Source organism: Passer domesticus, chromosome 5, assembly GCF_036417665.1.
Source record: "Passer domesticus isolate bPasDom1 chromosome 5, bPasDom1.hap1, whole genome shotgun sequence".
Classification (NCBI taxonomy): domain Eukaryota; kingdom Metazoa; phylum Chordata; class Aves; order Passeriformes; family Passeridae; genus Passer; species Passer domesticus.
The window spans coordinates 46,999,963-47,016,132 of NC_087478.1; the positions used below are offsets into that span (position 1 = coordinate 46,999,963).

Consider the following 16,170-nt stretch of genomic DNA (forward strand, 5'->3'; position numbering starts at 1 on the left):
TCTATCTGCGCTGTGTTAGAAGTTGAATCACTTTATATGCATGAAGTTGACATAGAAAGATTGCTTCTGAAAGGTTTTGACTCAGTGGGGGAGCTGGTGAGAGCGAACCAATGTAAGTGCTTTAGGCCAAGGCTAAGTATAAACCTCAGGAGTTGTGAGCTGTTTGCTACATTGCTTTGTGCTGCCTTCTCTCTTCTCATCTGCCTCTTGGTTATGGCAGTGGAGCTCCAGTGGGGATGCATAATAAAGTGGTTCAAGAAACTGGTCCAATCTGAAAATTTCAAGGAATTCCTGCAGGGGTGGGGGTGGGTAGATAGGAAGGGAGAGGACCTCCTTAAAATAGTTCTGCCTCTGAAGTAGTCTCTTTGTTGAATTATTTAAATGTATTAAGTTATTTTGTATTAATCTGAGCTGTTTCTCCTGTCTCCATGCAAGTGTGGCTGTAGTCTTAGTCACTCCCTGTTAAGTCTCAGAAGACAAAGCTTACTGTAAGAATGCCTCTGCTTCAGTTTGTGGCTTCAACATGAGGCAGATGCTGTGGAATCTGAAGTGTGGAGAAGTGAGCAAAGAATTTAGAGGACATAGGTTGTAGGAGACAAAGAGAAATGACAGGCAAAGAAAAAGTTCTTGTTCTTCTAGTGTGAAAATCTTACAAACGCTTTGATTTTTTTTTTTTTTTTGAGACAAGTTCACACAGTTCTTATGTTTGGCAAAAATAAGGTTTCTCTCTAATTTTTTTATCAGTAAACTTGATATGGCCTTGACTGTATTTTCTTTTAAAGTGTGCCATAGCAGTAGTATTTGCAGACCTTCCACATTCAAATTCATCTTAAATCTGCATTGATTTAGAGGTACGAAGTGCTGAATTAATAGGAAGAATGATAACCTTGACTAGTGAAAATTGAAAGTGTTAAAGTGAAATTTTTTGTCTTGCCTTAAAGGAACAAAAACTATCTATAAGATGATTGGAAGGTGTGAATTTGAGTACAGCTTTTCTGCACTTGAACAGTAATTCTTTGATTTGTTAGTTTAGGTAGATCAAGGTTCTGTTTCTACCCAATTTTAATGTTACTGCCTATAATATAAATAGGTGGTATTATCTTCAACAATGGTTTTATCCTAATCAATGGATATAATTCTTGTGTACAGTGCATAGCCTCTATTGTAATAATACTTGCACATAACTGATACAGATTTTATGTCAATTTACTTCATTTGCCTTGAGGAGCTCCCAGGAGTCTTAGTTAGAGGCTCATTGCACCAGGCGTTGTAAAAAAAGAATAAAAAGGTGTAATTGTATAGACTGTGTTGAATAGAAAAGACAGACATATTACAGGTACTATTTAGTATGACCCTTATAAGCATTCATCTTAGCAACTTGTCAGCGAGGCTGGGGCTACAGCTTAGTGTGAAAAATTATAGAAGTTAATTAAAAATAATGTGTGAGGATGGTGGGCTTTTATTTCCTCCACTGTACAGTTCTGAGTGTTTTAGATACTGGATAAATTTCTGCACAGAAAGTGGGAGCTTGGGCAGAGAGAACCTGACAACACTGCTTGCACTTCACTGTTTTCCTCTTGCAATTAATAATTGACATCTCCTTTTCATTGTTTTGTAACTGAAAGGTGAAGGTTTAGTGAGAGCTGTGACGCCTCTGCTGAGCTCCCTGTCTTGCATGTCTGAGGAGCAGATCAGAAGTGGTTCTTGAAGTGGATGTTCAGATTTCGCTGTACTGCCATGGCAGATATCGTGTTTGACTGCTTGAACACATAGGGGGTATGGACACAGGTCAATTTACAATAAGAGGTGTATAATGAAATGATGAATTGCCAAAATTTTTGAAGGACTAGTGTGGTGGATTAAGATGTGCCATCAGCTGATCTGCAGCTTGGGAAAAAAAAAAAAGATGAGCTGAGGGTTCAGCATTATTTTCATTTTGGTGTTAGGAAGGGTAATGCAACTATTGTGTAAAGACCAAGAGCCTTTTAAATATGAGCTCCTGATTTCAAGTGCCCTTCAGTAGCCACACCACTTAAAACAGTTCCTGCTGTGTCTGTTTTGCTGGTACAGATGTTTGTGTAATGATACAGTGAATGGATCTGTCAGGTCAGAAATGGCTTTTCTCCCTCACAGAATTTCCCTGACCGTATCAGTTCCCTGATCTGACTTGCTCGTGAATGGCTGTGTTAACACCACAGAGAAGGCTGGACCTCTTCAGCTGGCCTAGAGAATACTGACCCTATATGTGGGTCCAAAATTGTTGTTTTAATCTTTGACATCAAATGGAATCTGACTGATTTGCATAGATTGTTTTTAAAATAGCAGTGTCTGTTAAAAATTTGGATGGATAACTTTCAGCAAGAGGTTGGTAGATTTTTGAAAGCTATTTAAGTGCATCTGTGCTGTTGATTGAGACTGAGAACCAATGGCATAATAATAAAATCAGATACATAGCATCAGCCAAAATTCTGCTGAACTTTGATCATTTGTTATATTTCTAGAAATATATGTTTTCATAGTACTACAACTTAAATCTTAAATACTGGCTTACAACAGAAGTTGTTCTTGTCAAATTTCTTCTTTCTTCATGTTTAGGAATATGAATTTAACAGTACACTTCACTAAAAGTGCAAAGCTAAACTGGAGATGGTATTTTAGTTTTTTTCACTTAGTAAGGAAAACTTGAAGATGCAAAAAAGTCTGTGTATTTCTTGTTGTTACAGAAATGTTTTTTTACAAAAATATTTTGGATGTGAGGGAAGAAAGCAGCAGCCAAGTAATAGCCACATGCAAAATTTGATTATTTTTTGTCGTTTGTTTACATGATGCCTTTTATTATAGCAGTTGAATGCTCTGAATATGTCTGCTCACATCTCCCCTGTGACACAGGAAGGTACACTGACTCCAGCTTACTGTGGATGACCTTTTTCTGTGGTCACTTAAGGAGATGTATGGAAAAAGATGTGAATGTAGATTTTTGTAGATCCAGCCCAATAATCTCCAGAGCATTCCCCTCTCTCAGCTGACAAAGCTCACTGTGCTCCTTCTGCCACGCTCATCTGTTCCTCACCCATTCTGTGAGAACCGTTTCCTTAATTGTTTGGATTTAAGCTCAGTACATAATGACTTTCTGAAAAGCTGAACAGACATTTTGGTAAAGAAAGCATAGTGTGTCTGTGAGATGATGGAAGCTAGTTACAATCCACTTGGCCAAGCTGTAGCTCATTTGAGGAATTTTTTGATAGAAGTTTTCACTAGAAAGGACAAAATTAAGTTTTGGTGTCTGTTTTTTTTTTTTTTTTTTTTGTCAAGATCAATATTACCACTGATTTGCAAGACATATTACTAATACGTGTTATTAATAGGCACTTAAGCATGTGTAGCCACTACATATGGTTTCTAAGACATGCTGTGATTTTTTTTTAGAATTATAAAATTCAGTTTCCATTAATGCAGTATTCTGGGTTTAATTTAATTTTTATCTACTTTTCAAGATACTGGGTTTAATTTAATTTTTATCTACTTTTCAAGATACTTCAGTTGGGCTACTACCATAAGGTCTGGTGCTCTCCATGGTAAGTAGCTATATCCTGTTTCAGCTTTGAGTGGTATAGTAAGGTTTGTTTGACAGAATATATCCTGATGGCTTGGTGAGAGCCAGATCTGACTGTAATTTTCTCTAGAAGTGTGGTGGTGAATAATAATATCAGAATAATAATATCAGAAACATGACTTTCTGAAAGAAGTGAGCAGTGAATGTTACTGCGTGGACAATCTGGTGGCTGTTTGAAGGGCTGACTGTCTTGGTTTACTTCTATAGCATACGTAATGTTGAAACAAGTCTTCTCCTTTTTCTTTTAAAAAAGCATCAAATGTAGAAGAAATAAGTTAGATCTGTTACTTTGTTAAATGTAGTCTTAGATTTGATCTTTAAATTAGTCTTCTTGTGGCGTAGGTGGCTGATTTGCCTTTTCTTAAAAGCAGCAGTGTTGCTCCAAAACTGAAACAAGGTCAGTCTATTCCCAGCCATTGATCAGATGTGCAAGTAATAACTGTACCTGAAGGAATGAGGGTTAGCAACTTGGCCTTGACCATGGAAATGGTACTCTGTATGGGGAAATCCTTTTTTCCTCTATTTCTGGCTGAATTTGGAGCACGGGCATTATTTCTTACAAAATATACTCCTGAATTGCTCATACTCAGGTTCTGGCTTTTGAGATTGTTTTGGTTATGTGTGTTCTCTGCTAGTTTAAGAAGATAGAATGAGGAAGGACAAAAACAGTGATTTTTGCATTTTGTATGAGTTGTGGCAAGAAATGGCTGCAAACTTCTCTGTACAGGTACATCTCTGTCACTTGCACAGCATTTAGCAAGCGAGTCTGTTTTAATCAGAACTGTGGGCACTCTCCCCCTCCCAACTTCTTAGTGTAATTTTTGCTTATGGAAAATACTGTCTTACTGTTCATCACCTGCCTGTAACTGCATTTTCTTTCCTGATAAGCATGCAAGGAAGTGAGAGGCTTTTGACAGAGCACTAAAGATATATTGCATTTGACTGCTGCCTGAGACTTCTCTGCACAGATGGATCGCGGTAGTCAACCCAAATCTAAAGAAAATTTAACAAAGCGAAAAGACCTCACTTCTGTCCTACTGAATGAGCTGGTGGTGCTTTCATTTGCTCCTTTATAGGCTTATAGTCAAGAATTAGGCGTGTCTGCACAGTATTTTGGTTTTTAGTTCCCTTACTATGAGCTGTCTGGAGTGATGCATCACTATGCTGGCATCAGTGTTACATGGGGAGATCTGGGCAGCTGTCCTGTTATTTGTCCAGTCTTTGATAATCAGGACAGAAAGAGTTGTAAAGATTTATGTGGCTGTGAGAGAAAGCCTAGCATTGTACATTGCAGAAGATCATCTCACAGAGTAATCTTGATGTGGGAGTACTGATGAGTTATGTTAATCAGCACTGGTTGGGGGCACTGATGCACATGCAGGAACTATTGAAAGATGCTTACATGCTGTTGACTAACATTGCACACAGCAAGGTCACAATGCAGTGGCTTCATATTTTGAGGAAGCACTATGTTAACAAATTTCTGTGAGGCTGTTTCAAATTATTAAACAGGAGAGAAAATCTGCATTATGCTTAAAAAGAAGTTCACATGAAGAAGGTCAATTGATACAGTGCTTGAAATAACTTCACATGTTTTACAAATAAGTCTGAGATTTGGGTAAGAGAACCTATTGCTTCTTCCTCTTCAAGACTTCTGTGCAGTGATTCCATAAGTGAGGCTGTTTTTTATCAGCCACACAAGCTTGTAATATGTTTCCTTTGTTCCTGCCAGGTTGAAGGCAAATTTTGATTACTGGGCTGTTGGGGGAGAAATGAATGTGTTGGAGCAAAGTGAAACTGCTTAGCCTAGTGAGCGTAGTCTGCAGTGTCTGGATGGATGTGCCTAGATGGCTCTACAGCTACGGGCTATAAATACTTTAGAGTCATGCAGCTTTACTGAGAGAGCTGCATGCACGTGTAGCAAGAGTGTAGGTGTGACACTGGAGTAGTGAAAGCTGTGCTGACTCTTACCTTCCCTTTGAAGAAACGAAGATGTTGCGTATTGTGTGTGTTGGCAAGTACTGAAAATGTGTGTAATTTGTGGCTGTTAACAAAACGCTTGTTTGGAGGCAGGATTTTGTCACTTCTGCTGGGGATGGCATTATGGATGTGTACCAGTTTTTTATGGTTGTGTTGTAGTCTCAAGTTGGCAGGTGCTGCGTTGTCCTCTTGAGATCGTGCATGAGGAGGAGTATGTACCAGCTGAAAATGTTTTCTTTAAAGGCTTCCAGTAAAAAAAAATAAAACGGATACTTTTTTTACATGTGGATGGAGGTAGACTTTGAAGGCCTTATCTATCTGAATGTACTTTATTAACAAGACTTGTCCAGGGGATTATTCTCAGTGGTTTTGCTCAGAGTATAGCACTTAGATATAAGCACTTTACAGGGCTGTTACTATTAAGAAAGGCTATTGCAGTAGTAATTGTAATAGTTCTGTATTTATAGCACATTAATGACAGGAAATGTGCTATATGTCTTAAGTTATCAGTGATGTAATGGGTCAGAGCACGTTCTATCTTTTTTTACTCCTGTTATTAATGAAATGCCTTTTTTCTTTCTGGCAGCTGTTCTACTGGATATGTTACTCAAGTTAGGCTCCTTGTGAGATACTTAAAGCAAGTATTGTCCTGATGGAAACTTCTTATTTGTTTGTCAGGGTAAATTCCAAGATTGAAAAAAAAAAAATTGAAGAAGAAAAATATGTTCTCCCTGTTTTGAGTTAGAATATGTAACTTCTGGACTAAATAAATGTTACATGATTGCAAGAGATTATGGAGGATAAGTATTTGTGCCTTGGTTGACCTTTACTGTATCTCTGTTCTTAATGGCATTTTACAGCATTTTTTGCTGTTTCTATTAATGATATAATTAAAATTACTCCTTTTTAATAGTGAACAAGTCTTAAGAATGTTTGCCAGCATTGTTAGCATACATTAGCTTGAAAACATAGCTGTTTTCAAGCCTGTTGGTAGAGTTACAGAGAACAAATATCATTCAGCAATTAAAGTTTTTGTATGATGTAATGCAGAAGAGGCTTCCTGAGATCTTGTCCAGACTATGCAGAATAAGCTTTGGTAAAGTCATATTTAAAAACTGAGCATGAGATTCTGTGGGAGCCTGAGCCTGTGAGAGGCTGGAAATGTTGCTTTCATGAGAAGAGGATGGATGCCAAGCATGTGGTAGCCAGGGCGTGCACGCAGCCTTCATGGCACGTGAGTGTTGCTGATTGCAGAGCCCCACACTGCTTATCTAGAGAAGCTGCTTTTAACATCTGCAGTTGCAGGAGATGTTCTCTTACCTTTAGCTTGATAACTTTCTTCTATGTATTTTTTTCTCCCCTTTTTCCCCCCCTCATTTTTTTGCCTTAACAGCAAGTTGCACAAAAAAAGAAAGAAGCTTGCCTTAGGTATCCCAATTTTAGTCCTACCCTGACAGGGCTGGAGCTTCAAACTAATATAACATCAAAAGCAATAATTCAGAAAAGGAGGAGCTTATCCATAATAAGCCTGAACTGGACAGATTGGCACAGTGTGGCATTCATAGAAGTGTTATTCATGTGATATATGTAATCTTTAAAAAAAGTGGAGGTTCAGCAAAACAGCAGATCTCTCTTATGACACTTAAAATATAAGATTAAAACAGCAGTAAAGTTGACTTCCTGGAAGAAGAGAGACAGAATTTGAGGTATTAACAATTTGACAATTCCCTTTTGATTCTAGTAATGTTTTTATGTGCATCAACCTGCATGAACCAAGGCTGCAACACAAAGAGGCCTTTGAGTTAGAGGAAAGGGGCTGCAGAGACATGTCGTGCTGTGGGGTGGTTTTGTGCCTGTGTGTTCTGTAGCCTACACACACAGATAGTAGAAGATGAAAGACTCCAGGGATAGAGTCTTCTATAGATAACATACATGTTAGTAAAAAAAAATAACCTTGGGAGGCAGATGGAAAAAGAACTGGATGCCAGATCTTGCCTGCATCTCATTTGTGTGCCTGGGTTGGTTTTTTTTGTGAGTTTGAACAGAACTCAAGTCCAAAGCTAGAAATTAATTCTAAATGGGTTCAGCTGAACGTGGCAAACACAAAACATGGCTAAATATGAAAACATAATAGAGGCAAGTGGCAAGTTTTCCAGGAAGTCTCCAATCTGAGGAGTTGGGGTTCTGTTTCCTGGGAAAGTGTGAGCATTGTCTCAACATTCTTTTAAAGGAAGGAGTCTCTCCAGGTGGCTTTATCCATTTTTTTTTTCAGGAAGAGAAAACTACAAAGTGTTTCAGACACGAAATGCTTATGTCATCTGTTAATTTGGGGGTTTTATTTTGTTTGGTTGGTTTTGGTTTTTTGCTTTGTTTGTTTGGCTTTGGCGTTTAAAGGCAGTGTACATGCACATACTTGTTCATTTCCGTGCTTTTCTTAATGCATCTAGTAATGTGACAGGCTTTTATAGAGGGACCAGCCAGGGTCCCCAAACAACTCTGCAGTTGTGGTCCAGTTCTTGAGGGCGAATCATAATTCCACATACTGAATAATATGTTGAAGTACAGAGGAGAGCCTTCCTGGAGTTTGTTTATTTATGAGTTGCTTATGTAAGTGCAGATGATCATACATGATATTCCAAAATACATATTCTGACTGGCAAGTGTTTTCAGTTGTGTTTCATTCAAGGTAATATAAAAGTCCTGAGGAGGAAGTTGTAGACTGTTTTGCTCAAATAGAGTGAACTTGTTTCAACTTTCCATCCTGTAAAGCAAAGCAGATGGCTGGGGGGGAAAATGCGATGTGTGTTGGTTTTCACCTAGGAGTGTCACTGGAATTACTCAGGAACTGAGGTGCCAGTTCTTTCACACACTCACATAGATCCTTTCATTAGGTTGTCTTGCTTTGAGCTTTGGTCAGTTGTATCTTGAATGTCTGCTTATAGAGATCTTCCCAGTGTGAAACATGGACCTTGGATATCATTCCAGTGAAATCCAAGGGGGGTTTGAAAGCATTGCAGGGTTCTTGTCGTGTCTTTAAGCATGGTAGTAAAATACTTGGATTACTCCCAGTATTAGCCATAGGGGATAGCTGAGGTGAGGATTGCTCTCATTTGCTTTGCAAATATTGATGGAAGTTTCTCTCTTCAGGGGCACAAAAACACAGCCAGTGAGTGAATGATGATGGGGAAATATTAATGCTGGAAATGCACTCCAACTGGTAGTAGGCTACTGGCCTGCATTACCTAGAAGATTGGCAGCTTGCAAACAGGGGGTTAAACATTGATGTACCAGAAAGTAGAAGATAAATACTAAATTTTAATTGCTGTTGAAGCAGGGAAATTGAATGGGGTACTGGTGTGACTGGGAAGCATATTATACCTTTTTTTTTCCCCTCTCTTTTTCTCCATATTTAGGAGGGCTTTTGAGCTGCTGCTCTGCTGCTGAACAGCATGCAGTCCTTTCGGGAGCAAAGTAGTTATCACGGAAACCAGCAGAGCTACCCGCAGGAAGTGCACGCTTCATCCCGACTGGAAGAGTTCAGCCCCCGCCAGCAGGCCCAGATGTTCCAGAGCTTTGGAGGAGGTGCTGGCAGTGGACGTCGTGGAGCAACAGGAGCCTCTACAGCAATGCCTGGTGAGAGCTCTGGCCATCAGAGCTACCAAGGTTTCAGAAAAGAAGCAGGAGAGTTTTACTATATGGCTGCCAACAAAGATCCAGTGGTGTCAGGAGGGCAGCAGCCGCCTCAGCGCAGGCCTTCTGGACCAGTACAGAGCTATGGGCCCCCTCAAGGGAGTAGTTTTGGGAGTCAGTATGGGAGTGAGGGACATGTGGGCCAGTTCCAAACACAGCACTCGACCCTTGGGGGTGTATCCCACTATCAACAGGATTATACTGGTCCTTTTTCTCCAGGGAGTGCCCAGTATCAGCAGCAGGCTTCTAGCCAGCAGCAGCAGGTGCAGCAGCTGCGACAGCAGATCTATCAATCTCATCAGCCTTTACCCCAGGCTTCCAGCCAGTCTGCTTCTAGCACCTCACACTTGCAGCCAATGCAGCGTCCATCCACCCTGCCTTCCTCTGCTTCGGGCTACCAGTTACGAGTGGGTCAGTTCAGCCAACACTATCAGCCACCTTCGTCATCCTCCTCCTCCTCTTTCCCTTCCCCACAGCGTTTTGGCCAGTCAGGACAGAATTATGACGGAAGCTACAATGTGAATTCTGGGTCGCAGTACGAAGGCCATGCTGTGGGTTCCAATGCGCAGGCCTATGGGACCCAGTCAAACTACAGCTTTCAAACTCAACCGATGAAAGGCTTTGAGCAATCTAAGCTGCCCCAAAGTGGGCAGCAGGGGCAGCAGCAGCAGCACCCACCTCAGCACGTAATGCAGTATTCAAATGCTGCCACCAAACTCTCTCTTCAAAGTCAAGTGGGACAGTACAGCCAGACTGAAGTTCCTGTAAGGTCACCGATGCAGTTCCACCAAAACTTCAGTCCAATCTCTAATCCGTCTCCTGCTGCATCTGTGGTTCAGTCTCCAAGCTGCAGCTCTACCCCTTCTCCACTCATGCCAGGTGGAGAAAATATCCAGTGTGGGCAAGGCAACATGTCCATGGGTTCTCGAAACCGAATCCTGCAGATGATGCCGCAGCTTAGTCCTACACCATCTATGATGCCAAGCCCCAATGCTCATGCAAGTGGATTCAAGGGCTTTGGACTGGAAGGACTGCAGGAAAAAAGGCTCACAGATCCAGGACTGAGCAGCCTGAGTGCTCTAAGTTCTCAAGTTGCCAATCTGCCCAACACAGTCCAGCACATGTTGCTCTCAGATGCCTTGGCACCTCAGAAAAAAAGTTCCAAAAGATCATCCTCTTCCAAGAAGGCTGACAGCTGCACCAACTCAGAAGGCTCTTCCCAGGCAGAGGAGCAACTCAAGTCTCCCATGGCAGAGTCTCTGGATGGTGGCTGTTCCAGTAGTTCAGAGGATCATGGGGAAAGGGTGAGACAGCTGAGTGGCCAGAGCACCAGCTCAGACACCACTTACAAAGGGGGTAATTTAGAAAGACCCAACTCCTCACCAGCACAAGGCTCTCAGAATGAGCCATCAAAACTCAGCAGCAGTCCTGCAGCTAGGGAGGATGTGGCTTCCCCTGATGGGAAGGAAGCTGTGGTGGCTGTGGAAAATGCCCCAAAAGTGAATGAAAAGGCAGTTGGGGTCATTGTCTCCCGGGAAGCCATGGCAGGAAGAGTAGAAAAGTCAGGTGGACAAGATAAACCTGCACAAGATGATGCTTCCACGGCCCCTCAGGCACCAGCTAGCACTAGTGGAGCAAAAGAAGCTGGGCATGCAGGGACACAGCAAGAAACTCAAGCAGGAGGTAAAGGGAGCAAAAGTGGCGATAACACTAACCATAATGGGGAGGGGAACAGCCAGCCTGGTCATGCAGTTGTTGGGCCAAATTTTCCTGCAAGAACAGAATCTTCCAAGTCTCCTGGTAGTTTAAGATACAGCTACAAGGATAATATAGCACCTGGTATCCAGAGAAGTATTGGTGGCTTTCCACAGTATCCATCTGGTCAAGAAAAGGGGGATTTTCCAGGGCACAGTGAGCGCAAAGGCCGTAATGAGAAGTTTCCTAGCCTCCTACAAGAGGTTTTACAGGGGTACCACCATCATCCGGACAGAAGGTATTCTAGGAACGCGCAGGAGCATTCTGGGATGGCTGGGAGTTTGGAGGGAGCCATGAGACCCAATGTTTTAATTAGTCAAACCAATGAATTGACCAATAGAGGCCTCTTAAACAAAAGCATGGGGTCCCTCCTAGAAGGCCCTCACTGGGGTCCCTGGGATAGGAAGTCTAGCAGTGCAGCTCCAGACATAAAGCAGATAAATTTAGCTGATTACCCTATTGGTAGAAAGTTTGATGTAGAGTCTCAGTCTGCTGCCCATGAGGCAGGAGCACTCTCAGAGAGGAGATCAGTGATCTGTGACATATCTCCATTAAGGCAGCTTGTAAGAGATCCTGGCCCTCACCCCATAGGGCACATGGGTCCTGAGGCCAGAAGCGGAAGGAGTGAACGTCTTGCCCCTGGCTTGAGCCAGTCAGTAATACTCCCTGGTGGTTTAGTATCCATGGAAACAAAGATGAAAGCTCACAGTGGGCAAATAAAGGAAGAAGATTTTGAACAGTCAAAGGGCTCAGCTAGTCTCAACAATAAAAAAACAGGAGACCATTGTCATCCTGCTGGCATCAAGCATGAATCTTTTCGAGGCAATGCCAGCCCTGGAGCTGCAGTCTCTGATGCTGCTCCAGACTACATGCCCCAGCAGGACAACAGATCAACACAGATGAGACGAGGACCTGGCAGAACTGGAAGGGGTAAATCACCCTCTCAATATCAGGATCTTGCTGATAAGCTGAAAATGTCACCAGGCAGAAGCAGAGGCCCAGGGGCAGATCTGCATCACATGAACCCTCACATGACACTATCTGAAAGAGTTAGCAGGGGTTCCTTGCATTCTGTCTACCCTCAGAATTCGGAAGGCCCATCTCTGGCTTCAGCATATCACACGAATGCTAGGCCTCATGCTTTTGGTGACCCCAGCCAGAGTCTGAATTCCCAGTATCATTACAAGAGACAGATATACCAGCAACAGCAGGAAGAATACAAAGATTGGGCAAGCAGCGCTGCTCAGGGTGTGATTGCTGCAGCTCAGCACAGGCAGGAAGGAGCAAGGAAGAGCCCAAGACAACAGCAGTTTCTGGAAAGAGTAAGGAGTCCCTTAAAAAATGACAAGGATGGAATGATGTACCTTCAAGGTAGCTCTTACCATGATACTGGAAGCCAGGAAGCTGGGCGCTGTGTCATGGGGAGCGACAGTACTCAGAGCAAATGCGCCGAACTGAAACATGGCAGCCAGAAGTTGCAGCATCATGAATCTGGTTGGGACCTCTCTCGGCAAACTTCTCCTGCCAAAAGCAGCGGCCCTCTTGGAGCAGCAAACCAAAAAAGATTTTGCCCTCAAGAAAGCGATGGGCATCGACGAGAGGAAGCTACAGATTTGCCTAAGCCTAGTAATGCTATGCTTAGGCTCCCTGGCCAGGAGGACCAGTCTCCACAAAACCCATTAATTATGAGGAGGAGGGTCCGTTCTTTCATCTCTCCTATCCCTACCAAAAGACAGCCACATGATATGAAGAACAGTGGCAGTGAAGATAAAGGGCGACTGATGACTTCAGCAAAAGAAGGAGCCGATAAAACATACAACTCCTATGCCCATTCATCTCAAAGCCAAGATGCTGGCAAGTCAGTTGCAAAGGGAGATTCCTTCAAGGACCTGCCGAGTCCCGATAATAGGAATTGTCCTGCTGTTTCCCTCACAAGCCCAGCGAAGACCAAAATATTGCCCCCAAGAAAGGGGCGAGGATTAAAACTGGAAGCTATTGTTCAGAAAATTACATCTCCCAATATTAGGAGAAGTGTTTCTACCAACAGTGCTGAAACTGGTCCAGATACTGTCACTCTTGATGACATCCTGTCCCTCAAGAGTGGGCCTGAAGGAGGAAATGTGGCTGGACATGGACCAGAGGCTGAGAAGAGAAAAGGAGAGATATCAGATCAAGGGGGGCCAGCAAACCAGGATACAAGTGGTGAAAAAACTGTTCCAAGATCTTCAGAAGAGTGGCAAAGCAGCGAGGATGATAAAAACAAAAAAGAGGTCCCTGAAACCGCCAGTACTGGCAAAGAGGGAGCAGGATCCGGTGCAGCACCACCACCTTCTCAGAAATCAGGTGGTCAGGGAAGGTCTGATGGATCTGTAAGTGGAGCTGGAACTCTGAACTTTTCTGACTCAAAAACAATTTCCCCTTCCAGTGTATTCATTTCTGAACCAAATCCAAAGTCTGAGGAAAAAGATGGAGATGTGACAAACATTTCACCCAAGCCAGATGGTTTCCCTCCAAAGGGATATTTCCCCTCTGGAAAGAAAAAAGGGAGGCCAATTGGGAGTGTGAACAAGCAGAAGAAGCAGCAGCAGCAACAGCAGCAGCTGCCTGTGCCCCCGCCTCCCCCACCAGCACCGTCACAGCCTGCAGAAGGGGTGGGTGCTGGTGAGCCAAAGCCCAAGAGGCAAAGGAGGGAGAGGCGAAAACCTGCAGCACAGCCACGGAAGCGGAAGCCTAGACGGGCTGCTCCGATCGTGGAGCCTCAAGAACCAGAGATCAAGCTTAAATATGCTACCCAGTCTGTAGATAAAACTGACTCCAAGAATAAGTCCTTTTTCCCTTATATTCATGTGGTAAACAAGTGTGAATTAGGCGCTGTGTGCACAATCATCAACGCGGAGGAAGAGGAGCAGAACAAATTGGTGAGGGGTCGGAAAGGACAGAGGTCTTCAACACCCCCTCCTAGCAATGCGGAGAGCAAAGTGCTGCCCACCTCAACTTTCATGCTGCAAGGCCCTGTAGTAACGGAGTCTTCTGTCTTGGGGCATCTGGTTTGCTGCCTCTGTGGCAAATGGGCCAGCTATCGTAACATGGGTGACCTCTTTGGTCCTTTCTACCCCCAGGATTATGCAGCTACCTTGCCCAAGAATCCACCTCCAAAGAGGGCCACAGAAATGCAGAGCAAGGTCAAGGTACGGCACAAAAGTGCTTCTAATGGTTCCAAGACAGATACTGAAGAGGAGGAGGAACAGCAACAACAGAAGGAACAAAGAAGCCTGGCTGCTCATCCCCGCTTTAAGAGGCGGCACCGCTCTGAGGACTGTAGCGGAGCCTCTCGGTCACTTTCAAGGGGAGCTTCTTGTAAAAAAGCAACCACTGATGGTGGCAGTGGTGGTGAAAAGACTCCTTTGGACTCAAAACCGTCTATGCCCACTTCAGAAGGTGGCACTGAGCTGGAGTTACAAATTCCTGAACTACCTCTTGACAGCAATGAATTTTGGGTCCATGAGGGTTGTATTCTCTGGGCCAATGGGATCTACCTGGTCTGTGGCAGGCTCTATGGGCTGCAGGAAGCTGTGGAGATTGCGAGAGAGATGGTGAGTACCTAACCTTCCTATACAAAATTATTTTCTTTCATTAGCAGATATATACCATTTGGATTACTGTTTTTCCTGGTTCTTCTCTCATGTCTTAAACAGCCATTTTTTATCTTTAATAAATCTCTAGTGATGTCCTTTCGATGGCCTCATTTAGATCTGTGCCACACCTGATCAGATAAGATTTTTTGGACATCAAAAAGCTTATTGCCTAGTAAAAGTTCTGGATGTCCAAAGGGTTTCTCGTGACTACAGTGATCTCTTTGCCTTCCTTCTTCTATTCTGTTATTTGGTGATCTCTAGGGCTCTTCTTGGAGTCATAGAGTGAAAGGACAAGTGGTAGCAGACACAAATTGAAGCAAAGAAAATTCTAGTTCAATGGGCAAAAAATTTCAATAAGGGTATTCAGACACTGGATTGAGGGAGGGGAAATGACAGAAAAGTCGTGGAATGCCCTGGTTTTGGAGATGCAAAATTTGGTTCTGGGCAGAACTCTAAGCATCTTTACATCTGAAGATGGTCTGCCTTCAAAGTTGGCTCTGCTTTCAGCAGGGGCTCCTTCCAGTGTGAGTTACTCTGCACTATAATACATATTACACAACTGTAGGAGAATTTGCAGTCCTTACAAAATAAAATGGATAGAGCAGAATTGCACAAAGGTCTGTAAGCATTGAGTGAAATATGTGTGGGTTTAGTATTGATGAGTTCAGCATTCACAAATGACACTGATAATTTACTTTCTCCAGAGTATGTGTATGCAATGACTAAGAAGAAATAGGTAAAATTAAAGCAGGGACAAAGGAAAAACTTTCTTCACAACTGCCTGATTGAGAATGGACACACTGACTGTTCTTGATTTCCTGAGGCAGAAGCTGATGCTTTAAAACCACAGTTCTGTGCCTTGCTTTGCCATCATCAGTATCCTGCATTGCTTTTTTTATGGTTATCTTTTTTTGTATTGTTCTCTGTCCTGGGTCAGACTATGGAAGAGGCATAGAACTACTTTTTCCTGTTGCCTTCAGGTTCTTCCTTTTCTAAATAGTGTTGGGATCCAGTTTTTATCTTCTTTCCTCTGTATTGTTACATACAGCATGCTTGTTTCCTCCCCATGAGCTTTTTCTCTGTAAGTTTGATCCCGGCTCTTTCTAAATTTTCACTCAACTGTTCTTTGACAGTAATTACATGCTTCTCTGCCCTAACTTGATTTGGCTTGCATTCTTGTTTCTAGTCTCTCATTAAACATAGTCAGTTAATTTCATTTGGTTTTCATCGAGCCATCCCTGCGTGCTTGTTCTGATGGAACTGCTGAATTTCTTATCTCTGATAATTGCAAAGTTTCTTTCAGGTTCTCCGCCACCGTTTTGGATTCTACTGGCAATGTGGCCATGCTTTCATTTGTCTGGTAGCTCACCAGTATTTTGAATTTGTATCTCTCCAGCCTGATTTTCCCCTTTTACTGTGTGTAGGGTGTGTCTTTCACTTAGGATTCTGGTTTTTCCAGTAGCAAATACCTTTTTTACAAGTTCTTGAACCACTGGA

The 16,170-nt window shown here is 42.8% G+C and overlaps 1 protein-coding gene across 9 annotated transcripts in view; it reads left to right on the plus strand.

Moving 5' to 3' along the window:
* The window catches only part of TCF20 (transcription factor 20), a 129,689-nt gene that overhangs the window by 73,965 nt on the left and 39,554 nt on the right, over nt 1-16,170 (plus strand). For all 9 annotated transcript variants that reach the window (XM_064420025.1, XM_064420017.1, XM_064420026.1 and 6 more), the window contains one exon: nt 9,007-14,631. In XM_064420025.1, the coding sequence (XP_064276095.1) occupies nt 9,043-14,631 (5,589 nt within the window). In that variant the 5' untranslated portion in view covers nt 9,007-9,042. The remainder of the gene's footprint in view (nt 1-9,006; nt 14,632-16,170) is intronic.